Source organism: Chroicocephalus ridibundus, chromosome 9 (assembly GCF_963924245.1).
Source record: "Chroicocephalus ridibundus chromosome 9, bChrRid1.1, whole genome shotgun sequence".
Classification (NCBI taxonomy): Eukaryota; Metazoa; Chordata; class Aves; order Charadriiformes; family Laridae; genus Chroicocephalus; species Chroicocephalus ridibundus.
In genome coordinates this window covers 21,890,368-21,917,964 of record NC_086292.1, presented here as the reverse complement: position 1 = coordinate 21,917,964, position 27,597 = coordinate 21,890,368, and the positions used below count along the sequence as shown (strand labels likewise).

At 48.5% G+C, this 27,597-nt stretch overlaps 1 protein-coding gene across 1 annotated transcript in view; it reads right to left on the bottom strand.

Annotated features, from left to right (window-relative positions):
* The window catches only part of GPC3 (glypican 3), a 172,180-nt gene that overhangs the window by 137,745 nt on the left and 6,838 nt on the right, over positions 1–27,597 (bottom strand). The window contains exon 2 of the mRNA XM_063346166.1: positions 26,012–26,173. Coding sequence (XP_063202236.1) covers positions 26,012–26,173 — 162 coding nt within the window. The remainder of the gene's footprint in view (positions 1–26,011; positions 26,174–27,597) is intronic.

The following is a 27,597-nucleotide window of genomic DNA, read 5'->3' as shown; positions in this document are numbered from 1 at the left end:
TTCACTGGGTTGTGGAAGGGACCGAGCCAGTGCTGCCAGGAGAGACACCAGTTGCAGCAGAGAGAGGGATGCTTGTGCTGGGTACAGCCAGAGCGACAGCGCAAGGGTCCAAGCCACACAGTAAAGCTGAATTTCAGAGAAATATGAAAAAAAGGGACTCCCTTTCAGGATCAGCATTGAGCTCTGGATGGAGATATTCACAGAGGGGAGAAAAAATAATCTCAAAGCCCAATTGTGCTCGTTACGCTTAGGGCTTTAGAGGGAACCTACCAGTTTTCTCGCATCGGGGAGGCGGCAGCTTTGCTGACCCCCTGCGTGCCACAGACCCCCGCCCAACACAGTCCTGTCCCGGGCCAGTTCAGGTCCCCTCTTTGCCAGCCAGACTTTTGACAAGTTCAGACCTCTAATGTGCTGTTCTTGGTCACAGCCACGTGCTCCCCTTAAAACTCGCGCCAGAGTCCTGGCACCTGCCTTGGCTCCCAAAGGAAACGAGGGACGACATTTCCACACAACCCCCTGACCGCGGAGGTATGGGATCACCCACACCCGCTTCCAGAGGGTACCATGAATAAAACAAGAAGGGAAAGCAAGAAGCAGGCACAAGGCTCAGCCCTTCCCATGGAAGCTGCCCGTGGATGCCCTATGGAAAGCCCCAGCTCTGTTCACCAAGCAGATACTCAGGTGAGGGCAGCCCTGTGGACCTCCTCGGTCACGATGGCTGGAAGACAGCAGCTTGGCTGTATGAAAAACGGAGGCTGTGACATTTGGGTTTTTGCTGAAACAGATGTTTTTAGCTAACAGGCATTTTTCTGTCCAGCTCTCAAATTGATTTTTTTTTTTTTTCCCCTGGATTCCCTACACAGTGCCACTGTTGCCGTGTTATACACTGAAAATATTTACAAAGGCATCAAAATTAACTCCGGGTAGGACTTTGGCAAGCAGGGGAGGGAGGCCGAAGGAAAGCAATTCCACATGCGGAGAAGAAGCTGTCTCCTTTCACTGCAATCAAAGAAACAGAGCAACTGGAGGACCAGCTCTGAAGTGGAATAAGATGAATGGCAAGTACAGCAAGGGCCATAAAAACACCAATAAAAAGTAAGTTGCCATAAGGGAAATACCCATCTCAACATCTCTCTAGGAAGGTAAGCATAATGAACTCCCTCCTATCACGCACATCAGTTTATTTTTTCAGGTGCAAGCTAAGTGCAAAACCAGAGAGAAAGGCAGGAGAAGCCGCACCCACATTAAATTCCATCTGCTGGGTAAATAATCTTGTTTGTTGATGGAATTAGTTGCACGATTGACATAGCGTAATCTGACCTTAAACAATGAAATTACGAGCCAAAAGCCAGTGCTCCCCCTTCCCTGGGGGCTGCAGCAGTTTTTCTCTGCAAAGCCCCTTCTCGGACTCTCAGGGCAGCGATTCCTTCCGTGCCCGTCCGTCTCGGCGCCTCCCCGAGACCAGGTTTTATTCAACTTTGCACCAACGCAAAGAGGTCCTAAATATTCTTGAATGAAAACGATCACAAAACATAAGAGTGCTTATAAGGCATTTCCACGTTCTCCTCGCCTGGCAAGCGAGCGGCTGATTTACAAGCCAGCTGTCAATACAGAACAATTGCTCACCTCATTTTACGGGAAAGCAAAAAAGCACTACAAAACCAAAAATAAATAAATACTCGCAGTGCAAAATACTATGCAGAATTGCTTTTTTTCAACACAGCAATCAGGAGTGTGTGTTCGTCAGCAACCTGTCAAGAAGGATGCCCATTTAGCTTTCAGATGAGCACCCAAGAGCTGGGAGCTGCCAAGCAAACAGCCGGAGACCACCCCGGACCTTCCGCTGCCGCAGAGCGGTGACCAGCACGTCCCTGAGGCTGATGCCCAGCCGCTCCTCTGAGCATCCGCAACTGGGCGCTTACTTGTGTCGACACAAAGCAGGGTCCCACGGGCTCCACGCACCCTTGATGTCAAAGGAAAAATACTCCTCGCGGTTAACGTTTATCTAGGCCAGCACACGAGTGCAACTCTCAAAGGAAGGCGCCGGCTTGAAAGTGTGAAATGTTAATGCCTGCGGAGGGCAGATGGCAAGCGCCTCGCTCCGTTTGGACGCAATCCTTACTAGAAGGGAAAGAGAATACCAAAAAGCTGTCCCGAGCACCCAGGGACACCTCCGCCGTTTTCCTGAGAGAAGGAACCGAAATGGAAGCAGAAAAAAGCGCCAGAGTCTGACCTTACGGCTACCTATTACAGCTGCCCAGGACTCTGCTCGTCGGGCAACAGCAGACGGGATTTCTCCTTCCTGAAAGAAAACATCCACGCTTTAGGGAACCGCACGCGAAAATACTGTTATCAAAAAGGGCAAACCTAGCCTTGTGGGAGACAGGGAACTGCCTTTCGAGTCAGCATTTTCAAGTTTGAAGAATCCGGTACTTTTCGTACAGGGATACCTCAAAACCGCCTCCTCACTATCCTCTACACCATGCTATTCGCCGCTCGTCCCGGTGGCCAGCAACACAGCCACCTTTTTGCAAGCCTGGGTAGTACCCCAGGGCAGCCACAAATACACGCAAAATACGATGTGGTGGAAGAGCAGCAGACGGATGGCCGAGGTCCACCACGCTGCTCTGGGCAACAGACAGCTACAGCTCATTCCTGCACCACGACAGGTCCCTGCACAGGGTCCTCCCCTCCAGCTGGTCCAAGGGGACACGCGACACCAACCACATCCTCGTCCCTGGCCACGCACCAACCCCACAGCAGCTCTCCCCCTGGTTGCTCAGGCTCCTCAGCAGCCCATTTTGGAGCCCCCAGTCCCCGCTGCAGCGTTTTGCGTTTGCTTTCTGAACCGCTGCCCGGCGGACAGTTTTGGCAAGCCCCCCCCCACTCAGCCCTCCTCCGCCACTTGTTCTTCCCCCCCACCCAGAAACGCAGTCGGCCACGTGCTGCTCCCCGGTGAAACCTGGATGCTCTCTATTGCTGGGCTGCACGAGGCAGCTGGAAAATCCACAGTTTTCACATCCTTGCCCAGTCCCTCTCCGTTACACAGACGGTTTTACAGCCCCATCTCCAAGAAACATGGGGCAGTTGAGGTGCATCCACCTCCCCGGGCTTCCAGCCCCTGGCTAGTGCTAGCCAGCTCCTGTTTACTGAGCTTAATCTGACAGAATTCTCCACCGACGCTGCTCTGCCTAATACCCCCCAATCTGCTACACCGCCTTGCTTGTTAAATTGCTATTAAGTGATTAAAACAAGACTCTTGCTTGCTCCCCAGGCACCGCATCCAAGATGCGTTAAACTGCTTTTTAAAATTTTAATTATTCAGCTATTGCAATCATATTGCACACCCCTTATTGTAATCATTCATTAACCTTTGGGTTTAGATAATTAGCAGGCCTCTGCAACAGTAATAGCATTGTGTTTGAGTTTGTGAAGTTCATTAAACAGCACGAAGGAGGATGCAGTGCTGCCCCGTAGGGTGACAGGAGGAGGGACAGGTTGGCACCAGATGCCTTGCTGTTGAAGATATGCAGAAGGACTCTGCAGCTGGCAGAGGAGCAGCCACCGCTACTGCCCAGCCCACCGTCAAAGGGCAACGCCACCGACCTCAGGCAGGGCCCAGAAGGCAGGACTCGTCTCACAGAATGGTGGGGTTGGAAGGGACCTTAAAGCCCATCCAGTGCCACCCCCTGCCCTGGGCAGGGTCACCTCCCACCAGACCAGGTTGCTCCAAGCCCCGTCCAGCCTGGCCTTGAACCCCTCCAGGGATGGGGCAGCCACAGCTTCTCTGGGCAACCTGGGCCAGGGGCTCACCACCCTCACAGCAAAGAATTTCTTCCTGATACCCGAGTGTTCAGTTGCACCTATACATGCCATTAATATGCATTGTGTCGGCCAGCAAGTATTACAGTCCCTGCCGTAGTCAATAAACAGCTGTCATCTCCTCCTCTGAGCAGTTAAGAGACACCATGATAATATTACAGGAGGCAGAGAAAGCAAAACCGACAGACTGACGCGCGCAGCAGCAAGCACTGAAAAAAGAAGTCATATGGCCGAGGACCGACGCGCTCCCCAACTATTCCCCTTTACCTCTTACAACCGGGCCCCAGAGACCTGAAAATGCACACGCTGTAAGGTCCTGGGCAGGAAACCATTCCCACACGGCATCCTCTGTGAGCCTGCGGACTACAGAACACCACACACGGCGAAATAAAGACATGGACACCTGTACACAGCGTTACATTACAGTAAAGGAGAATTCAGCCCAATAGAACAGCCACCCCTATGCTAGAGGGGTATAAAAGCTTATTAAAACCTGACACAATCCTCCGCAAGACAGTACCATAACGCATAAAAAAAAAAACAAAAACAAACCACAATTATGCAGTAAGGACAAGGCAACGACATTTTGAAGGACTCACTCCGACTTAGCCTAAAATGTCATTACCAGTAGGAAAATAAACAAACCAAGGACACTCCATTTTATGCCATTAAGCATTTCAAAGTGTCTGGGTGACACCACTGTACTAAGTGTAACAGGCTACTCGCTTTCCCATATAATTTGTTTAATAGGCAGCTGAAAACATTAGAAAGACAAAAGGGAGTTTTTATATTCTGATCGTTTACATTTTATCTATGTGAACAATCAAAAGCATCATAAGCAGTGAAAGGACCGTTGTCAGATATCATTTTAATGATATGCATCCTTTTAAGTGTATCCACTGTTCCTCATATCATTAGAAGCAGGGGAAAATTTAATAGAATACTAATGGCCAAGCAAACTCCGAGTAGAATAATTACTCCTTTTTTCCCTTCTTGTTATCAGCCCATGTTCTAGCTCCATTTCTTCTTTAAGACTGTTTGAAGAAGTAAAACAGAAATCTGAATATACTGGCTGACTACTTAATTTTCTCCCGTGCTCTGCTACACTGAAGGGCTACCAGAAACATGGGCAAAGCTACTTCTTTCTGTGCATTCAGGTTCTTCCTTCCCACCTTTTTTTTTTTTTTTTTTGCTGTGATGCTGAGACTGCAGTTTTTCACATGTTCATCGTTACACCCGTGTCTTTGCATCCCCTTTTTGTCTGTACGCAACCGCTGTCACCTCTTTTACCCTGGATTGCAAACCCCAGAGAGAAGCGACCAGACACAACAGCACCACTGCCCCTTACTGGGGCTGGGAACAAAACAGTTGTGTGTGTGTTTATAACCCAAGGGCCGTTGTCAATGAGGGGGACAAGTTGCCCCTAATCCTCAATTTCAGCGAGAGCCTACATCATCATTCCCTTATTCCTCAACCGAGGCTCCCTTCCTTTCAAAGGGCAAGAAGAAAACCAACATAGAAAAGGTCAGAAGGGATCAACAGGACAACCCTTTGGTATTTTGCCTCCCCTTGTGCTTTTTACTAAACTAGATCTCCAAAAACTCTTTAAGAAGTGCCCGCGTGCGCAAAAACCCGGCTGCTTTTCCCCCACCTGTAACTCAGTTCATTTATCAGAGCAGCATGTGCCTCGCTGTACCGGGTGTATCTGTGCGTTGCAGAGGAACGGAGAATGCCACTGAAGAGCAGAGAAAGTCATAGCCCGCTAACTGTAATTAGAGGAAAGACTAATTTATGAAGCAGATAAACTTGGGTGTATAAATTAGCTCTATACAGTAAGTGCACAGAAGGTAATGCCTTCTGAAGAGTTTACATCGTTCCCTGATAATCAACGCTTAATTAGATCTTTTTACCTTAATGTAATTTTCTCTCTTGAATGTTACACTGCTGTCCTTTCAGCATCTCATCCTTGCCCCCAAACGGTAGTGACTTTGTCCTCTGACAAAAGCCCACCACAAAGGGGGAAAGTGCCAAGATAATTAATTTTTCAGTAAAAGCCAAGTTGTTGTTTTCCTCCGAAACATTTTACACTTCAGAAAACGTCAGAAATGTCAAAGTACATAAGCAGAAACAAAATCAGAGATCTGCTTCCCTATTAATACCGCATGACCTCCTCAACCATCTCACTCCGGGAGAGGGAGACGGGGCACTCTACGTGGAACAGAGGAGCCAGCAACCGCGGCCGAGGCAGGGAGGGGGCCAGGGAGACAAACAAAGTATTAACCCCTGGCAGGTTCGAAAAACAAATACATTTAAAATATCGGGAGCACGGAATCAAGTATCTCTGCCTTGGGAGAGGACTGAAAAGCTGGATGCTCTTCTGGAGGAGGCGCACGCAAAGCCTGGAGGAGAGCAGGTAAGGCAGGACTTGATCCTCAGGCCCTGGTCAGTCTTAAACTCCTTCTTCAACCCCAAATTGTAGTCTATAGAGAGGCTGGAAGAAAAGCGCTATGGTGACTCTATTTGTCTCAGAGGGATCCCTTAAGCCTCCCTGCAGTGCATCACCCAAGACAAGGCAGGGGGGCCATCTTCAGAAATAACACGTAGGAGTCCTGTTTTCTGTCCCTTTTTACCCTTGAGCTTAGCTGTCGCTGTTTTACTGCGGCCTCCAACACATGCACAAACGCTCCTCCTGCAGCCTTCAAATATATCACAGTGAGTTATGGGCACATTCAGACCTCTACAAAAACACAAGAGGAGATATATCTCTGCTTCCCCAGGAGAGCCCTGGCAGAAAGGCTTGGACACAACGGGCATCGGTCATGGAAGACACCAACCCCACTTCCACAAGAGTTTTACAGCCCTAAAGATCTAAGGGTTCAGGTCACCACCTGACTTCATCATTTTGGGTAGCTAACAGCTAGTACCAAAACCTCGTATTAACAGGGCAGATTAGCTCCAACCCAGACTGACTCAAAAGTGTAGTTTTGGTACAACTTAAAAATGAAGCTTTGCTCCAGCCTGCTGGTGGCCTTTCCGCTTGTTATTGCCTCGTGAACCATGATCAGCAATGGTACTCACAGGACTGAGCAGCGCTTCGTCTACTAAAGGGGGACATCAGGCTCAACACGGGCTCCTGCAGCATCTTCTCTCCAGCTCCTGCCACCTATAACAGCCTCAACTCTCGCTACAAATAAAATGGCTTTTTTTTTTTTTTTCTCCTCTTGTTCCATTTCTCCGCCTTTCCTCTGAGCACATTAAGGAACCCTGACCGCTTTCTGGCACATTCATAGCGTTTAGAGTCAAGTCCTTGTACAGGTGATCTCTTCTCCCAGGTAACAGGCAATAGGACAAGAGGAAACAGCCTCAAGTTGCGCCAGAGGAGGTTTAGATTGGATATTAGGAAAAACTGTTACACTGAAAGGGTTATCAGTTTTTACACTGAAAGGGTTATAAACAGGCTGCCCAGGGCAGTGGTTGAGTCACCATCCCTGGAGGTATTTAAGAGACAGGTAGACATAGCGCTTAGATATGGTTTTTGTCAGTGTTAGGTTGATGGTTGGACTAGATGATCTGAAAGGTCCCTTCTAACCTAGGTGGTTCTATGATTCTATGATTCTCAGCCTACAAACTAAGTTTTCTTGCTGGATTAGTCCCCAAGGAGTTTAAAAAATGGCATTGAAATGCCTGCCATGCAAGAACATCCAACACATGCTTTAATTCACTCACGCTGACTCCTACGCTATTGCAAACATGAATTAAAAAAAAAAAAAAGGCATGGCCATTTACAGGATCAGAACAAAAACTTTCATTATGAATGCATTGGCAAATCAGTAGTAAACCCGAACTTATGAAGGATTTGTTTATGAACAAGATTTTTTATGTTCATCATTTTGTGGCCAGCAGGTCGAGGGAGGTGATTCTCCCCCTCTACTCCACTCTCCTGAGACCCCACCTGGAGTCCTGCGTCCAGTTCTGGAGCCCCTACTACAAGAGAGATATGGACGTGCTGGAATGTGTCCAGAGAAGGGCCACAAGAATGATCTGAGGGATGGAGCACCCCTCCTATGAGGACAGACAAAGAGTTGGGGTTGTTCAGTCTGGAGAAAAGAAGGCTCCGAGGAGGCCTTATAGTGGCCTACCAGCATCTTAAGGGGGCCTACAAGAAAGCTGGGGAGGGACTTTTTAGGATGTCGGGTAACGGTAGGACTAGAGGTAATGGATCAAAACTAGAGATGGGTTGATTCAGACTGGACGTTAGGAAGAAGTTCTTCCCCATGAGGGTGGTGAGACACTGGAACAGGTTGCCCAGAGATGGGGTGGCTGCCCCATCCCTGGAAGTTTTTAAGGCCAGGCTGGATGGGGCTCTGAGCAACCTGATCTAGTGGGAGATGTCCCTGCCCATGGCAGGGGGTTGGAACTAGATGATCTTTAAGGTCCCTTCCAACCCTGATGATTCTATGGTTCTATGATCTATTACAAGGACGGACTACAGGAAGAGTAAAAGAGCAACGCCGACACTGGAGAAGGTTCTGCGTGACCACGGCAGGGACTCCTCGCGCAGCCCTGGCTGCCTGCGGGTGACACGTTCCTCAACATTGTATACACAGAGGATAAAAAACCCTCTCGCATTCCGCAAGCAAACTCACTTCAGCTACAGCTTTTGAGTCCCTTCCAAATCTACGAGTGAATGATCACACTTCAGAACAGCACAACAGCTTTCTGCAGCAGACATTTAGACTAAATATTAGAAGCGATTATAGGCAGAGCCGGTAGCCCTGCGTATTACAGTTGCCTAACGCTTCTGATCTTTAGACCCTATTCCTACTTACCTATAATTTTGCCAGGCTCCAACCATCTGGACTGCAACTTGCATGCCTTTTGTCTGCCTCGGGCAAATTTTAATTTCAGCCAAAACGGTTTGACTGCTTCCGAGAACAAGGCAGAGGAGAAAGATTTATCTTTTCATTCTTTTCTTTTTTTTTTTTTGCCTACAGTTAAAAAAAAAAAATCCTGCTGACCTTTTCTTTAATTAGCTGAAGCATTTCCCAGACTTTGAAACAGAACTTGACTTTTGACGGGATTTTGTGAGAGTCTGTATAAACATGAACTTTTTTTGTGACAGTTTGGGAGTTGAGTTTGGGGTGGGGTTTTTTTGCTCTATCTGAAAGAACGTACCCAGATCCAACTCACTTGTGCTTTGAGGGGAGAGGGAGAGAATAAGAGTTGAAAGGTTTTTTTGGTTTTCAACCTGAAAACCTCCTGCTTTTAAAAAAGGGAGCCCAGGTTTTGGTGCTCCTTTTTATTAACTTAAAGGCAAAACTGAAGTACTTGGAAGTCGGACGCTGCTCCTCCAGCTCCTTGCTTTGCCAGCTCCAGAAATCAGAAGGTGTGGAGCGTACAAAGCCAGCGGGAACCAAACCCAAGACCTACATCTTGAACATACATCGCTACACTGCCGTGAAGGTAGCCAAAAAAGGTCTGAATTAGGCTCCTTTGGAATTTTAGCTTTTCTATCGGCTGACCAAACGTGTTACTACTCAGTGTTGAACATCAAGAAACAGCATGAAAATAAAGTATTCACATGCAATTGAAAATTTTGAAGAATTCTGTCCTTAAGTGTCATTTGAAAGTATTAAGAACCAGGCATCAAACAACAAGGAGAAAGAAAATGGCTCATTAAGGGGCATTCACTTAGTGCCCTTACACAAGGGAAGAAGCTTGTGGAAAAACACACGTGATGCTGTAATTAAAGGCTGTATTCTAATGCACAGGACAAGAAAGCAAATTGAGGTTGCAGAGACCCCCTCATTTGTTCGTAACCTTCATAAAATTTTCACCCTCGATAACGTTCTTCTGATGTAGTTTTCCGAAGCCAATTCCGCGATGTAGCTGTTGGTGTGAGACAAATCCAGGAGAATCGATGTGCATCTGAAGAGGTTACTTTCTCCCAGGTCTGTATCTTCAAGATGCATTTCAGGATCAAATGTTTACTTACTAGTGAGTCTAATTATTTTTCATGCTTATGTCACAGTGAAGCAACACAAGCCAGAGAAATAAATGGTTTTCAACCTCTCACCAGTTCAAAGACTGACTTCTCATTTGATGTGAAGCGTTTGCTTTTATTTAATGCTAGTAATGCAGTGCACTTTACAGTGCATCTTCAAGGTAGAAATCTAAGCGAGCTAGTGAAAAAAAAAAAACAAATAGCATTATACTGTCCATTAGTTCAAGAAGTAGATTCTGGACCACATCCCTTCGAAAATGAACCATTTCCCCAAATGTCAAACGTGCTGCTTATTCTTTGCTGGTAGCAAAATGTGACATACAGGGTTACTAATATCATTTCCAGGCCGTTATCTAAACAAACAGCCTATGAACAAAGCAAGAGAGAGGGAAAAGCAGCTTATCACCTCCAGCTTTAAAGCTGCTGCAAATTCCAAGGCACGAGTGCCATCTCTCAGCAAACACAGATGAGAAGAGCTATTCTGTATGGAAACGCACCTTTCGTCTTTCTTCAGAAACCGCAAAGCTCATTCCCAAGGACAATAAAGGCTACATCAGCGTGAGTGCTCTTCAAGGCAGACTCTCCCTCCCTTTTCAAGACGACCCATTTAAATGCAGGCACTTTCACAGAATCACAGAACGGTAGGGTTGGAAGGGACCTCTGGAGATCATCTGGTCCCTCACACAACTCGCAAAAAGCCCGTGAGCCCTGGTCACTGCAATGGGTGCTTCCCCTCCGTACCAGCCAACGCAGGAGGGACACAGCTCAGCCCCACCTTGGGTCCCACCCTCAGCGGGGACCTGCCATAGAAACCCAGCAGATGTGAGCCTACAGCAGACCAGGAGCGGTGCTGGGCTCTTCACACACGCACCTAACACCTGCAAAGCCTCCCAGTGCTCAGCCCCCAGCGTATCCCAGAGGCCAGTCATCCTCCTCCTGTCGTCCCCCAGTCACCAAGCAGCCACGCCACCTCCTGCAGGGCCACAGGCAAGAGTGACCATCCCTTCCCCTAATGTCACCTAAAACCAGCTCGCTGCTTAATCTTGGGCGTCCTGGTTTGAGGTAAAACAGAACCAACTTTCTGTTCAGTGATTTTACTTCTTAGCTAGGCCTCTTCTAACTCTCGGAAATTATGTCGTGCCAAAACATCGGCATGTTGTGCCAAAAACGGTTTGTTCTCAGAGTGAGAAGACCAACGTTTACGGTTTGTGCCAAGGAATGGTACCCAGAGAGGCTCTTGCTTATACTTATTGCTGTAACAACCCAGGTCAGCTCATTTCGTTATTTGCCCCGTTGAAGGTTGGGAAGCAGAAAAGTGTAGAGGGGTCCCACCTGCAGGGAGAAGCGGACAGGACAGGGGACCCAAAACTGACCAACAGGGGTATTCCTTCCCATCTGCCCCACGCTCAGTACAAAAGCTGAGGGATCAAAGGGTCAATGCTCTTTCTTCAATGGCCGACATCTGAGCAGGACCCTGCCTGTTCATCTGCCTTTGATCCCGATCCGTGAGTTCCAGACTCCAGCTGTGGAACTCAGTTCCCCCCCGTCGCTGAGTCCAGCCTGGGACTTCCCCAGTGCCTGCCGGTGATGTCATCCTGGGAGCTTAATACGGTTTTGTATACACTGTATCTATTTCATTATTTTCCTTTTTATCTTATTGTTAATATTTCAGTAGTTTAGTTTCTTCTAAGCTTGTAAATCTCTTTATCTCTCCTCCTCCTCCTTTCCGTGTGCGAGAGGTGGGGGGAGAGCATCTGTCACTGGCCATTGGCCAATCTGGCCAAAACCATGACACTGGGACAGCCAGGGGTCACTCACACGTATTGCTCACGCGCACCCGTGGCAGCACTTCTGCGGAGCCATCTGCGGCGCCCCACGCGCCAGAACCACACCGTGCACGGCCTGGTGGTCAGACGTCATTCAACCAGCACACACAACTCTTCTGCAGAGACAGGGAGGACCACCATTTATCAACCCTGCCCTCCACCAGGGGCTGAGCAGACCACCACCACCCAGCGCTGGGCTCTTGCTATTCCCTCAGCCAAAAAAAAATGAATATATACATACATTTGTGTGTTTTCAACACTTCTTACTGATACGCCAACAACAGGAGCCAACTCCTCCTTACAGCAAACATTTCCATCATAAGAAATGCTGTGCAAGAGATTCAGCGTTCTCCTGGTTGTTTTTCTCTTTGGACACGACTTTATATTTAATTATTTCTTTTTAATCTCTTTTCTACACAAGAGGAGGCTGAGCTGCAGAACCATTCACCAGCCGCGCATCCTAGCCCTGCTTCTACCCAGCCGAGGGGGGGACAACGCAGCACACCACGCGTGAAAACCCTCTCGGACCATCTCAAAGACCTCCATCTAGCTGTCACTAAGTACATAATAATTCCCAAAGGTTTCATAAGAAGGTCGATCACAGCTGTGGAGCCGGACATCAGAGACCGAGCGCTCCCCTGACAAATGACGGCATAAATAACAATCTTAAAAGCCTCGTCCAGAGGGAAACCCGAGCACCTAAATTAGCCAGTAAAGATTTCTCTAGCATAAATGGTAGTTCTCACCCCACCGTGATCTGGGCTGGCACACCCAGCTGAAGGATCAAGGATACTATTTTTCTTCCATTTAAAGAAGTATTTGGAATTTATGAGCTAATATTTAAGACACAGGAGACTCAAGCAGATTGAAGTAATTTTGTAATTAAAAGGCAGTGAATGCATGTGTGTCATTTCAATGTAATTCCTTGGAAATTCAGTAGCAATTTGATTTTATTTTTTTAATGAGATAGATTCAAGAGCGTGCATTGATCTGATAAGCCTTCACATTCTTTCCTCCCCTTTTAGTGTAAGCCAATCTCCTTATGTGGATTACTGGGCCTATTTAATTTCCTTTCCCTAAAAAAAAAAAAAAAAAAAAAAAAAAAAAAAAAGGGGGACATCGTTTTTCACTGCAATCATAATAGGAATTTGACCAATTCAAATATGCTGCATTACTGCGATCTGTTACTCACCAATTTCCTTCAAAGAGAGTGAATACCAAGGCCATGAGCTGTAATCCTAGAGGCAGCCTTACTGTTCTCCACCGCTTTTAAAATTGCTTCTTTATGGCACTCAATCACAGGTTTTCTGACGCGAAGATGACAAATTTGGGAAGAGCTAATCAGCCACCGAATTCATTTACAATTGATCTACGCTGCCGTTTGTTTTGCCTTGTCTCCGAGGGTTGGGTTTTTTTAATCTTCACTTTCTAACCAACAGGTTAATGTGATTTTTCCCCCACACACACAAGCACACACTCAGATGATTTTTTTTCCAATTAAGATTTTTTTTTTTTTAACATATTAGCACATTAAATATGCGTTGCTTCCTACATGTCATCTGTCATAGAAGATGCATTGATTCATAGACGCATTACTTCATGGAAATGCATTTTTCACCCCTGAGCGTTTTCCCTCGTCTCCCGTGCAGCACCGACTGCAAACCCTGGTGTCCAGCTCCGCCCCAAGGACATGGGACAAATGGGCCCAATCCAGCATCACATCAAAACCAGGCAAAGACAACTAGATGACCTTTAAAGGTGCCATCCAACCCAACAGATTCTATGATTCTAAGAAAGCCAGCCCATGCGCACGCTGCAGCAGCTACAGATTCAGCCTAAGCACTGCTAAATCCGGCACCAAAAGTTATTTAGCTCATTGCATAAATACACCCTGTATGTTTAGCAGAAGATTTGAGCGTGCCAAGGCATCACCATCCTGCCACCATCACTTCCAGGCACCGCAGCAGAGGGAAGGGCGGGGAGAAGAGAAAGAAAAAAAAAAAAAAAAAAGGAAAAAAAAGGTCATTTCATCACGCTGGTCACCAATTTCTATGTTGTAGCAGTTTTGAATTAATCTACAATGCAAAACAGAGCTGAAAACATTCTTGAGCATGCTGCAACCAACTCCTTAATTCATCGTGGGCCACCGGGAATCGATTTTGAGTCCAGCCCTCCACGCACGCCCCGGTGGCAGTGGCGCACAGGTCGCACAGGAGCAGTAATCAGCTGCAGCTGATTGAGACTTTTGGATCAAGATTAAGAACAAAAATATTTTCCCTTTGTGAGAATAAATAAAACCCTGTTAGGCCTATGTTTATGAGAAAGCCAGAAGGGTTTAATCTTCTTATTGGCTTTAAAAAAGAAAAAAAAAAAAGAGCCCACCACAAAGAACACAAAAGAACCAGACAGTAACTACTGCATTGCTATTTTCAGCTGGGGAGAGCATTGCCAGCCCTGGGCACTAGCGAGACAAATGCCAACCCTTCCCAAACGTTAATAAGAGTTGGGGCTCCTTCCAGTCTCCTGGTGGGATCTGTCTCCGAGGCGCACTTGGGTCACATTTCTCTGCAGCCAACGTGCAAGAGCTTTAATTTCGAAAGTTAAGCTTCTCATACACCCACGTGATTAGCCTGGAGAAAAGGGGGCTGAGGGGAGACCTTCTCACTCTTTGCAACTCCCTGAAAGGAGGGTGTATCCAGGGGGGGTCAGTCTCTTCTCCCAAGGAACAGGCGACAGGACAAGATGAAATGGCATCAAGATGTGCCAAGGGAGGTTTAGATTGGATATTAGGAAACATTTCTTCACTGAAAGGGTTGTCAAACATTGGAACAGGCTGCCCAGGAAAGCGGTTGAATCGCCATCCCCAGAGGTAATTAAAAGACCTGTAGATGTGGTTCTGAGGGACACGGGTTAGTGGTAGACTTGGCAGTGCTGGGTTAATTGTTGGACTTGATCATCTTGAAGGTGTCTTCCAACCTAGACGATTCTATGGTTTCATGACTCACATACCTAGGGCCTCGCAGCCCATACCGATGTTTCATCCCCCAAATTGCTCCAGCTGGCAATACCACAGAGGGGCAGCTGGAGGATACAGCCAGGGTGTCACACCATTTTAGCCAAGCTGCCACGATCATGGCTTTCAGACTCCGTGTAGCCCAACCCAGCTATACGCAAGGGAGACAGCAGAGACTCTCCTATCGTCTCGGCTCTGTTGCCAGACCTTACCCAGCAGCCAGGTTCAATGCACCCCAGCTGCTGGTCACCAACCTGTTCCTGTCACCATGCAATGCCACGCTTGCCCCTTCGCTTTGCTGTGGGACCCAACCTTTGGGTGTTCCAGGGTGTCCTGGAAGCCACGGCAAGAGCTTTGGTCAGTCTTTGGGAAGCACCAGGCCACATGGAGACTGCGGGCGAGCCCCCACAAACCCCAGAAACTCAGCCATGCCAAAACCTCCCAGGTTCACAGCAGCTTGTGTAATCAAGTTTACAGAAAAAGGACCTGCAGTGAGGCTTTAGCAATCTAAAAATGAGGCATTTCTTCTCCATTAGGCAAGTCTTCTCCCACACACACGTGCCCTCAGGGCTCTTTCCCTGCCAGAGCTTTTCCAGCACTGCTGATGTCAGGCAAGTTACCCATCGATGCAAGGAGGCATCCTTCACCCCTCGGGTCACAGCTGACTTGGATGGAGAAACTGCATCACGAGCCCATCAAACAAGCTACATGGTGAAAACAGGGCTGGAGAGCCTTCCAGCAACCCCAGAACTCAGCACATTTGCAGATGGAGACAGGACACGGGCTCTTGCCTGCTGTGCCAAGAAACATCCACCATGCAACAACACAACCATCCTCCAACACCCACAGAGCTCCTGAAAATGAGATCTGATTTTAAGAGGAAGATGAGATGTTTAAAACACAGATCGCTACATTTGTAAAGAAACACTATGTAGGTACTCATCCTTGCTGTCTTACGGTAGCCCATAAAGCTACCAAGGCCCTTCAGAGAAAAGCAGACTTCTTGGCATGCTCTGCTTGGTAGAGCGGAGAAAGGACCTCCAGAGGGACACCACTGCTCTGAGGTGCGCCAAGTATCTACCAACCACCATAAAGCTACAGAGGATCCAAGAAGCTGCCAAAACCAAACCTACCTCAGAGAAACAACGTCCACACAGCAAGAAGTGAGGTCACCCAGAGCAACATCCTTCTGTAATTTTAGAACATTTTAAGGGTAAAGCCCAAAGCCAGAGAACTGGATTGTCGGTGCCTCCAGGGTGTCCAAAAGTTACACAGGCTTCTACATGCCAGATAACCCGAGGGGCATTGCCAGCTGTAGGCACTCGTGTAGAAAGATCTCACTATTTGAGTGATGTTTTTCACAGATTAATACACTTTCACAGTAAAATGAAAGATTATAAATTGCTAAAATTGATTTCACATCAGTGGTGAAGTTGGAGTGAGTAACACACCTGAGGTGACCCAGTCTGCTCGAGGGAACGTGAAACCACCGCGTATTGACAGTTTAATTGGCTCAGCAAGAGTTCATTTCCCTCAGATGAAATGCACCATTGGCCATTTTATCGCTGTATCTTATTGCCGCTTTAAAAGTAAAGTAGATGACAATCGAGTGAAATGTTTGCTTTACAGAGACAGTCCCTGCCTTTACTGCTAAGTGCTGGTTTCTTTCCCCCTTTCCTCCCCAGCAGACGCAAACCAGCTCTTGTTTGCATTATAAGCACTTTGCACAATGAGAATGCCCCCATTTATCCTTTCAGGCCAAGAGATGGAAGGTGCCACCATGCCCGTTTCTGTACTGGAAATACAAAGGAATAAACAAAAAAAAAAAAAAAAAAAACCACAGCACCAAGCAGTTCTATAAGCACCACATTCAAGGGTAACATGACATTTATATCATCCTACCGCAAGCGAGGAAAGATGTAATTTGACTGCTTTATAGCGTTAGGAGGCATTTTAAGAATGTTAGTACTTGAACTACCAAAAGATGATAACTTGCAGCTCAAAAGGTAATTACAGAAGACAGCCCACTTGTGGAAGCGGAAGACTCGAAGGAGCACAGGAGCCCTCGGTCCCGGGTGATCTCACCACTCACAGTTCCGACGGGGAAGGCAGGCAGAGGATCGTGTTTTGCCAGCAGGGGTTCAGAGCAGAGGAGGTGGAGGCAGCACCACCACGCATGGAGGAGCTGCAGGAGACACCGTGGGCACCTCAGCCATGATGCTCCTCCAGAGTCCCAGCACACAGACCTCCCCAGCCAAAAGGTCCACGTCTCCTGTAGGGGCACCACGGACACAAGGGGACGTGGGTGAAGCATCTGCCATGGTCCTACCCAGGGAGGAGCCCCTGGTGCCCACGGGCAATGCCTCCCTACGCCACTCAAAAGCGGGGGAGCACCATCCCCTTTCACAGCAGAAAAGCAGCTGGCAGGGGACAGTACCCCAGCAGCCAAAGAAAGGCCCATGGGTATCCAGGAATTCCTCCACTCACTCTGAATTAGGGACCATTAAGCCCAGAAACCAAGCACAATGTTCAAAAACTGCTGAAGCAGCATGTAGGCAGTTTGAAAAGCCCCTTATTAACCTCCAAGGCTCATTTCACCGATGAGGGGAAGGACATCAGCAGTATTTAATTGCAGGGGAAAAAACAAAGAGAGGCAGGACACGGGGAAGGGACCTCAACCACACACAACTCCTCATGGCTTCAAGCACCCTTCAAGCCCCAAAGACCCCAAAAGCAGGGGCTGGGGACATCTCCCACCGCACACACTTCACTCCTCCACAGATGTGCCGGGGAGTCACTGCAAACCCTCTGCCAAGGGCACAACATAGCCTCTTCCTACAGCAGCCAGTCTATGGATACCCAATCCAGGGACCATCTCCACGTGGAAAGGCAGGGGGAAGCATGGGAGGATGTCCCTGTGGGTGCATATTCCAGAGCTCAAAACGGGGACGCAGGGAAAGAGCAGCAAAAGGCAGTGAGCGAGCTCCTGCAAGGAGGCACCCAGGGCAGCATGCCGAGCCCTCCATCAGCTGCGAGCAAGGGCTGTGCAAAGCTGTCTGAGATGTTCCAGGACTTTGGAATATCACAGGAAATACAACCACTGTGGTAAGGACTGAAGTAGGGGAATCACTGAATGGTCACAGAACCACAGACTGATAGAGGTTGGCAGGGACCTCTGGAGATCACCCAGTCCAAGCCCCTGCCAGAGCAGGGTCACACACAGCAGTTGGCACAGGAACGCCTCCAGGCGGGTTTGGAATGTCTCCAGAGATGGAGACTCCACCACCTCTCTGGGCAGCCTGTGCCAGGGCTCTGCCACCCTCAAGGGAAAGAAGTTTTTCCTCCTTTTTACGTGGAACTTCCCACGTTCCAGTTTGTGCCCGTTACCCCTTGTCCTGTCACTGGGCACCACTGAGAAGAGCCTGGCCCCATCCTCCTGACACCCACCCGTTAGCTATTGTGAGCATCGATGAGATCCCCTCTCAGCCTGCTCTTCTCCAGGCTGAACACTCCCAGGGCTCTCAGACCTTCCCCAGCAGAGAGAGGGACCAGAACACCGAAAGGCGCCTCCGGGGAGCAGCCCCCCGCCAGCACACCCGCAGCCTGGCGAGCTGCACGCCAACGCCGGGCTGGTGTTGAAACGCCAGGCAGTGAGAAGAAGAAACAAAAGCAAAATCAAACATCTTTCAAAGTCTCCCTTCCCAGTAGCGTGCACTGTCATGCAATCCTTCCAAAGCCGTGGTTTATGCGGCTCAGGAGGGCAGTTTCATGCCCTAACTCCTGCATGATGGATTTTACAATTTGTTAAAGAAACTCATCAATCCTCAGCAGTCATTTTTAATGCCCTGAGCCTCCACAAACTCCTGCATTTTGCTGATCCCCCAATTTCCAATCATTTGAAACTGCTGCTACTATTGCAGCTCTGCTCCTAAAGTTAAGCATTATAGCACGCTCCAGACTTCCAGCCTCGTATGCCAGTGTAATAAACAGATTAACTGTGATTTATGAACAATAAGTTCTGGTTATTTGAAAGGAAACATTACCTCCCTAGACCAATTCTGACAACCAGAGATCTCTCATTATGCAGACAGCTCTTTCCACCTACCTGTAATCATCGGTTTAGAGCATCGTTATCAGCCTGGGAAACGCATCGCCATAGTTCTCCACTACAAACTTTGTGCATCCAAAGCATCTGGCAGGAACTGCTGCCAAAGGCAGAATACCAGCCGGGATTGACCCAGAGGGACAATTCCTATTTTAAATATACATTAACAAAAAAAAAAAAAATTAAAACAACAACAAACCAAGAGGCTTTCAGAGCAGAGAACCACCACTGCGGAGACAGGAGCGTCAGAGAGGGACACAGCGAGACTTTAGTTAGCAGAGGACTAATTAGGAACAGGAATTATAAGATGACACAGAGATTTATTTGTGGTGCTTTTTCACTTGTAAGGTCTAATTAGAGTTTTAATATTCTCTTCCAAAAACGAATCCGTTCTTTGAGTCCACTCTAAAATGTCAGCTTACTATTTCACAGGCCCACAAGCAAGAGTTCACATTTTCACATGCACCTTTCACAACACACCCGCGGCTATTAAGCTGACGACCCCACTCGGATCACAGTTGACCACCTGCTAAGAATCTTTCACTTACACTTACTCAGTTAACAATAATCACTTTTCTCCCACCTAGAAAAGCTGTACAAGAAGCCTGGTGGATGGTCCAAGTTGGACATCCCAGCCCAGCGCAACTGCGTCCCACTGCTCCTCGGGGCAGGGCTGGGGCAGCTCCGAGACTCCCAGCACCTCTCACCTCCACTGCTTTACACATTCAGAAATAATTATTAACTTTTCAAGCCAGAGACATCTCCTGCTTGCTCCATATCGCTTCCTTCTTCCCTGTAAGCATCAGCAGCACAGCCAAAGCCAAAATCCCTAGAAAGCATGGTGTTAAGCCCATCCACCAAGGCTCTTCCTACTGCCGACACCTCAAAGACCCTCCCGCATTATCAGACTTAATTGGCTTAAAGACACCAGAGTACTAAACTATTCCAAACGATAAGACACAGGCTCTGCTGGGCAGCACTGGTATCAGCGGACCCTTCTCGGCAATTAACATCCTCCCACCACACAGCCCATCTCTCCTCACCTAATTGAAGCATCTTGGATTTACCCGTGCAAGGCATAATTAGTAAAGATAAAAGTTTGGGGTTGTTTTTTTTTTTTTAAATATACTTAAACCTCTTTAATAGAATAAAAGAAATCTCAGCTCCCTCACCTTGACTCCAAAGTAGTAACAGCAGCTCGTGAAAAATGAAAAGCCTTGAAGGATTTGGAATAAGAAACTTGGAGAGACAATCACTGATCTTTTATCTTCCAGACTTCAAGCAGAATCAAGTTCTTCAAAGAAAACCCAATAAAGCCCAGACATTTTCATCATAACAAAATAAATAATTCAGTCGTGCTTTAGAGGACTCCGACATTAGGATTGGCTATTTGATATATTTGTGGCTTAGGTGCCTCTAAACTGATTAAAGATAACCTGATAGAAGCTTGCAATGTCAAAACCGCCTTCACTCCTGACAGATATGAATGGATAGCGTAAATAACTATGAATAACCAAAATGGCTGCGTTTATGCCTAATGGAGGATTTACAGCCTTCAGAGCCGCCTGGTAGGACTGAGAGTTACAGCTCTGCCTTTGTCCTCTCGCTGCGCGCGAGGGGAGATGAATCGACCTTCTCCCAACGCCACCGGCTCTGCCAGAACCACCGAGGGCTCGGCTCCAGAGGGGAAAAGAAACAGGAGTCTCCCACAAATCAGAGAACACCATACACCTACAGACAGGTTTATCCGCAATGATTTATCACGGTCCTCCTAGAAGCTACTCTGAAACACACATCCCGACAGTCCCTCAGATCTCCGTAGCCCCTGCAAGCTCCCCTTGGGTACCCGACAGGGCTCCTCTTGTCTCCCAGCTGCCATTTGCAGAAGGTTACACCGCTCAGAAGGAACAGATCAGGTCTTCATTGAAGCCTACAGGCTTTCACCAAGGGGGATTCAGCGGCAGCATCCCAGCCAATTTTCCAGCCCGGGTAATTGCTGGGGAGGCAGGAGTGCGTCCCCCACATTTGCGGCCCCACGGGAGCTGCGTGGGGAGTGGGTGAGAGCAAACCCTGCGCCCAGGTGGCTCAATTCAGGGTCGGAGACAGGCATGGGGTGCATCTCCAGATTTACACCATCGCTACCCCCGCTGGCTCCAGCGGCGTCACCGTCACCACCAGGAGATCACGGAGCAGGCACCAACACGCTCCCACAGGCTGGTGGCTGCAGCAGGCAAAGAGCCGCCCCGGGAGCTGACTAACATCAACAGCAGAGGCTGCAGAAGGGCAACGCGAGATCCTGCTGAGAACTTATTTGAGCAATCACTTAAAATAATGAAAGCAACTTTCTGCGGGGCCACACTGCATCGCTGCTGCCGAAGCAGCCCCTGGTAGTCAGCTCTCCCCTTCCCGTGCTTCATGCTGCTGGAAGGGGAAGATTCCCAGCAAGTCCTACACAAAGCAACTTGTGGAGATGCTCCTCTTCCCTCGTAGGATCCTTCTCTGCTTAATTGTGTTGCAGCCTTTCCACTTTTTAAAAAGTACCTTTTCCCTCGGACAAAGAGCTGGGAGGAGCGTACCACGAAAGCTGCGTCTGGGCAGCTGCTAAAGCTTTAATTTTCTGTTACCCACAGCGCAACAGGGCCAATGCGCAGGACAAAAAATTAAGTAATCGCTCAAAAGCAAATTCCTAAACTTAGGAAGCAGGAGGCATCAGGCTGATGAACACGCACACAACCCAACCCTGGGGAACAGAGCTCTTTAGCAGGGGGGGAAGGAGAAAGAAAAAACAAACACACCAAAAACACACCACCAAAATACAAGAACAACCTTGATATTTTCCTGTTCAAATTTATCTTTCACAAAGCTGAGATATTCGGATTCAGATGTAATATTTAGGAAATCAGTCGAGTTGGTTGAGGGCTTTTTCGGGTGTTTTAATACGTGGCGGCAGGGCCAGAAACCCCCCACCAAAAAGCCAAGATCTCAGCTCAGGAGAAAGAGGGGGGGGGGGAAAGCCAGCTGCGGGCAGGGCTCCGTCTGCCACAGCAGGTCCGTGGCACTCACTCGGCCATTAGCCCGGCGACACCCCCAGAGCAATCCCAATCATTACTTGCAGCGAGACATCTCGGCAAGTTTCGCAGCGCTGCGGTTGAGCCCACCTTCCTGGCACGCCACGGAGCGCCATCACCTGAGAACCTGACGCGGGAGACGCCAGCACGGATACGCCGCAGGAAAACAGGAAAAAAAAAAAAACTTGCCCCCAAAGAAATTCTAGAGCAAGATTTTCACGGCAGACAGGGCAGCTACAATCCATTTTAACGCCGTCAAACGCAGCAAGTTTCCAAAGGATTAAATCACTACTTAAATCATCTCCATAATTTTCAAAAATGCCTGTGAGATAAGACCAGAAGCTAATTGTACCATTTAAATTTAGTGAAGGGAGGACTTCTTTTTTTTTTTTGGTTGGGATTTTTTTCCTTCTTAACTGCAATAAAGAAAAAGCCCAAGGGTCTAAAACTAATAATCTAATAAACTTTGCTAAGTGAACATTGTAACAGATAGGCCTGGATGAGATTTTCTGTAAATGCCAGACAATTTCCCTTGATCTTTATCAGCAGAGATGCGGCTCTAGCTTCAGCAGGAAGAAATTAAATTTGGTGCAAAATAATAACATCTGGGTGAGATTTTGTTTGTCAGACTAGCAGTCCCTTTAGATGCCAGGCTAAAAATACTAAAATTAACCGTGAAGGATTTCACATTTGTGTTTTTAATATGAGCAGTTAGGATATGTTTCCATACCAACATGTTACCCCACTCCAGAGCGTGGTGCAGTCACCCGCCCTCTGTGCGGGATGCCCAACAGACGCTGGGGTCCAACCCAAGGCCAGACACCCCCGGAGAGCCTTCTCCCCTGCCAGAGTTGCTTTGAGCCATCCCACTCCTACGGTCCCAATTCCCAAAGCTTCATCTGTCCCCAGCTTTGCCCGGAGCCACCATGGAGGAGCAGGATCTGCAGGAGATGCTCGGGGAGCACGGGGGCTGTGTCTGACTGCTCCAGCATCCCCTCTGCAGCGGAAGGCAGCCCCAGGAGCACCCCACCATGGGCACCCCACGCTCCCCAGCTCTGCAGGGCAGCAAGTGTTCTACAAGCAGCCATCCTAGCTCAACACCACCCCAGTGGGGTTTGATTTCATAGAATCCTAGAATGTGTTGGGTTGGAAGGGACCTCTAAAGGCCATCTAGTCCAACCCCCCTGCAGTCAGCAGGGACATCTTCAACTAGATCAGGTTGCTCAGAGCCTCATCCAGCCTGGCCTTGGATGTCTCCAGGGATGGGGCCTCCACCACCTCTCTGGGCAACCTGGGCCAGGGGATCACCACCCTCGGTGGAAAGAACTTCTTCCTAATGTCTCATCTGAACCCCCCCTGCTCTAGTTTAAAACCATTGCCCCTCGTCCTATCGCTACATGCCCTCGCCAACAGCCCCTCCCCATCCTTCCTGTAGGCCCCCTTCAGGGACTGGAAGGGGCTGGAAGGTCTCCCCGGAGCCTTCTCTTCTCCAGGCTGAACCCCCCAGCTCTCTCAGCCTGTCCTCACAGCAGAGGGGCTCCAGCCCTCGGATCCCCTTCGTGGCCTCCTCTGGCCCCGCTCCAACAGGTCCATGTCCTTCTTGTGCTGAGGGCTCCAGAGCTGGACACAGCTGAGCCACTACACCCCAACACCAGCTCCCTTCGAGATGTTTTGGGATAGAAGCCTGTCCCTACCATGAGCGGTGCCAAGGAAGAAGAAATCAGACTGCCACATGTTGGGTTCAAGCACAATTTCTATAGCTGGAACAGCCTCTGGCACTGCAGCCATCAAAACACTCTTAAACAAGCAGCAATCAAAAGACCTGCCTATTAAAAAAAAGTGTCCTTCTACAGACTTTGAGACTAAATTTAAAGACAGCAAAAACACACAATTTTCAAAAATCTAATGAATTGTCCTTCCAAGTACAAAATGCTTTATTATGAGGTAATTAAAGTGAGCTCCTCACTGGTTCCAGCTACAGTGGGACTGCAAGAGACTTTTAAAATTAGTCATGATCTATTTTATAAGCAGAAGTGGTCAGGAATTCTTCCATTAAATGCTTTTCTTCCCCACCACCAAGAAGAATGGCAATTCAGCACACCGAGGCTTTTCAGAGTAACGTCAGCTCCAAAACCCCTGCACAGGGGGAAAAAAAAAAATGGCTCTCATGGCCAGGATGGAAATTGTAGTAAAAAAAAAAAAGGAAAAAATAAAACTCTGATGTTCCCATGATTTTGTCGAGTGGTAGGGGAGGAGGCAGACACTTTGTATTCTGGCCAGGTTATTCACCATTTCTGAAGCTAGTCTACATTTCCAATGCCTAGGAAACCAATCTCTCATTAGTTTTACTCCATTCTGTTTAATGGTCACTGCATTAAGAAGTACTGGGGGGAAAAAAAAAAAAATACACTGCTACCTCCTCAGCAATTTATTTGATCTTACGTTGAGAAAAACAACCCATTAGACTTCATCAGTCAGTTGAGGAACAGAACAGAGCTTTGCCATGATCTCACAGGCTTCAGCAGGCTTTGAGTCTTGCTGTTAGTGAGGCATGAACAAAAATAAATCAATTATTCTGCAAAAATATCAGCATCGAGAAAAAAAACCAAAAAACAAACACTTGACTGCTCATGCTTTCTTTTTAAATATAGGCAAAAATGCCATTAATACAGAACGATGGAACCTCAATGTGAGAGCACTCAACAACCAAGCAAACATTTCACCACACATTAAGCACAGATCAAATAAGTTTTGCTTGTGCAAAGGCCCTAAAAGAAAAAAAAAATGACTGCAGATTTAAGTGACACAAACTGGTGTATATCCACAGTAGAAAATATTTGTCAAAGGCCAGTTTTGCTAAGGAGTCAATACGTGACATCACCGTTAGAACAAGAAGAGAGCTGCCACCACGTAGTGTGGCATCAGCTTACCAAGCACGGAAACAGCCCGTGGCGAGCACGAGGGCAGCGAGGCAGCCTCGACCCACCTTCACGTGGAATAACCAACTTCGTTTCACGGTGGATAACAGTAATCAATAACACACATTTTAGTCAGATGCTTACCAAGTGTTACACCGGGTTTTGCAAGCAGATCCCATTGCTGCAACACAGGGCTTGGGACTGGCAGAGTCACACAAGACGGTACTTGCAGAGATATAGGCTGGGCAGTGACTGGCTTGAGAGCAGCCCTGAAGAACAGGACTTGGGGGTGCCGGTGGACGAGAGGCTCCACATGAGCCATAGTGTGCGCTAGCAGCCCAGAAAGCCAATCATACCCTGGGCTGCATCAAGAGAAGCGTGGCCAGCAGGTCGAGGGAGGTGATTCTCCCCCTCTACTCCACTCTCCTGAGACCCCACCTGGAGTCCTGCGTCCAGTTCTGGAGCCCCTACTACAAGAGAGATATGGACGTGCTGGAATGTGTCCAGAGAAGGGCCACGAGGATGATCTGAGGGATGGAGGACCCCTCCTATGAGGACAGACAGAGAGTTGGGGTTGTTCAGTCTGGAGAAAAGAAGGCTCGGAGGAGGCCTTAGAGCGGCCTACCAGCATCTTAAGGGGGCCTACAAGAAAGCTGGGGAGGGACATTTTAGGATGTCAGGCGATGGTAGGACTAGAGGGAATGGATCAAAACTAGAGATGGGTTGATTCAGACTGAACGTTAGGAAGAAGTTCCTCCCCATGAGGGTGGTGAGACACTGGAACAGGTTGCCCAGAGAAGTGGTGGAAGCCCCATCCCTGGAAGTTTTTAAGGCCAGGCTGGATGGGGCTCTGAGCAACCTGATCTAGTGGGAGGTGTCCCTGCCCATGGCAGGGGGGTTGGAACTAGATGATCTTTAAGGTCCCTTCCAACCCTGACAATTCTATGATTTTAATTCTTGGAGAAGTGGGCTTTTCATTCATTTTAAATTTGCACTTGAAGAGGTTTAGTCTTTAAATTTACATTTGCTGTTTCAGCTACAGGAATATTTAGGACAAGCCCTGCAGAGCAGCCATATACCAAACCAGGTGTATTATTTATCATAAATAAGCATATATAATACATACAAACATATAAAAAAAAAAGGCAACATTAAAGCTTCCAGCCACCTGCACTTCTGATTGCCACGTGCTGAGGAAGAGGAGCAGAAGCACCTCCTCCTCCCACCACGAGCCTGGACCACCCCTGGCACCCACCTTGGAAGACAGCGGCGTTCTGGATGACGAGGAACTTGAGCTCCATGCTGGCGGACTGCAGAACCTGCTCCATGTTCAGGCGGGCTGTTGCCTGGTACTTCTCCTCCATCTTCCTGGAGCAGCACGTGGAGCCCTTCGGGATACATACTTGCAGATCCGACCCTGGAGAGAGGCACAAGGAGGGCGGAAAATTTGCATTAGGAGGTAGAATTGCTGGGAGTGGAGAGGAAACCAACTCCATACGTTGGCATCGCTGCCGTTACTGTTTGGGTAAATTGAGGATGCTTCTGGAATTTGCCCTGAGCAAGGCTCAGCTGAAGGAGAAGACGGATAAGACAGATCCTGGATCGCAGTGGCCCTCAGGAGCTGGGTACTAGTCCTGCTGGCACGCTGAGCTCCCACGCACTCCGTCCGCGGCTGGGCTGGTGGCGAGCAGAGTGACGGAGAGCATCACCCTGCTGCCTCCTGCGAGCCCACCTGCACTTCAGGAAGGAGCTACAGGCACCCGGAGAAGACGGAAAAAAGAGCCAGGATTTGAAGCTGTGGATTTGCAATGAACGGAGCAATGCACGTAGTTCAGCACGCAGGATATGCTCATAATTTGCGTAAAGACTTAAAACTAGCTTAAAACAAATAACAACTATGTTATTTGCCTGCGATCGCCATCCTTTTGCATCCACAGCAATAACAGTAACAACAAGAGGGCACAACAATAATGACTTTTTTTTTTTAAAGCACAGATTTCTAAATTGTATACATCCCTCGAGGCCTCCCACCGATTTCACCATCCCACCCTTCCTCTGGTGCACCGGGCAAAGCCCGAGGTCCATCACGTCACCTCCGCGAGCCCCACTGCAGAGGGACAGGTCCCGAGGGCCGCCGCAGGGGCAGCTCCTCACCCATTCACCAGCCCGGTACAAGAGCCGGGGACAGAGGCGAGCGGAGCATCGCTTCCCCCGGCATCCCAAGCTGCAACTCAAAGCACTGGTCAGTGATGCTAAACTTTGGTTTTTGACATTCCCAAAGCGTTCCCAAAGCTCTTGCCCCCAGAGGTAGTAGACCATTTTAGCAAAAGTGTTGTTCACTGAGAAGTGATAAATAAAATACAGAAAAAATAAATATATTGATCTTTTGGGTTCAGACAGAGGAGAAGACAGAACAGAAGAGCTGGAAGCGGCGGCAACAAGAAAAGTCTCATTCTCAATCAGCTTTCAGCAGCACACCGTGGCCCTGCCGACGCAAGCGGAGCAGCAAGCTCCTCTCAAAGCAAATACCCCCCCGATCCCCCAAAACACATCTCCTCTGATGCTGCTGGTAGGAACTCAAACAGTACGCAACACCACTAAAAACAGCCGCCCAGGGCCAGACAGCAGCAAGAACCTTCCATTTCAGCGTCCGGCAGCCAAAGGGCAGCGTGCCCGAGCAGGAGCAGGTCCCCGTTAGCCCCAGCACCACCAGAAGCAGGGTTAGGAGCAGTCCCCAAGGCAGCCACCGACAGCCCAGTATGGGCTGAAGGCTCCCCGCATCCCTCAGCCCTTGCTCTGCCTTCCCATTTGCTACGGGGCAGGGGATTTCCCCCCCCCCTC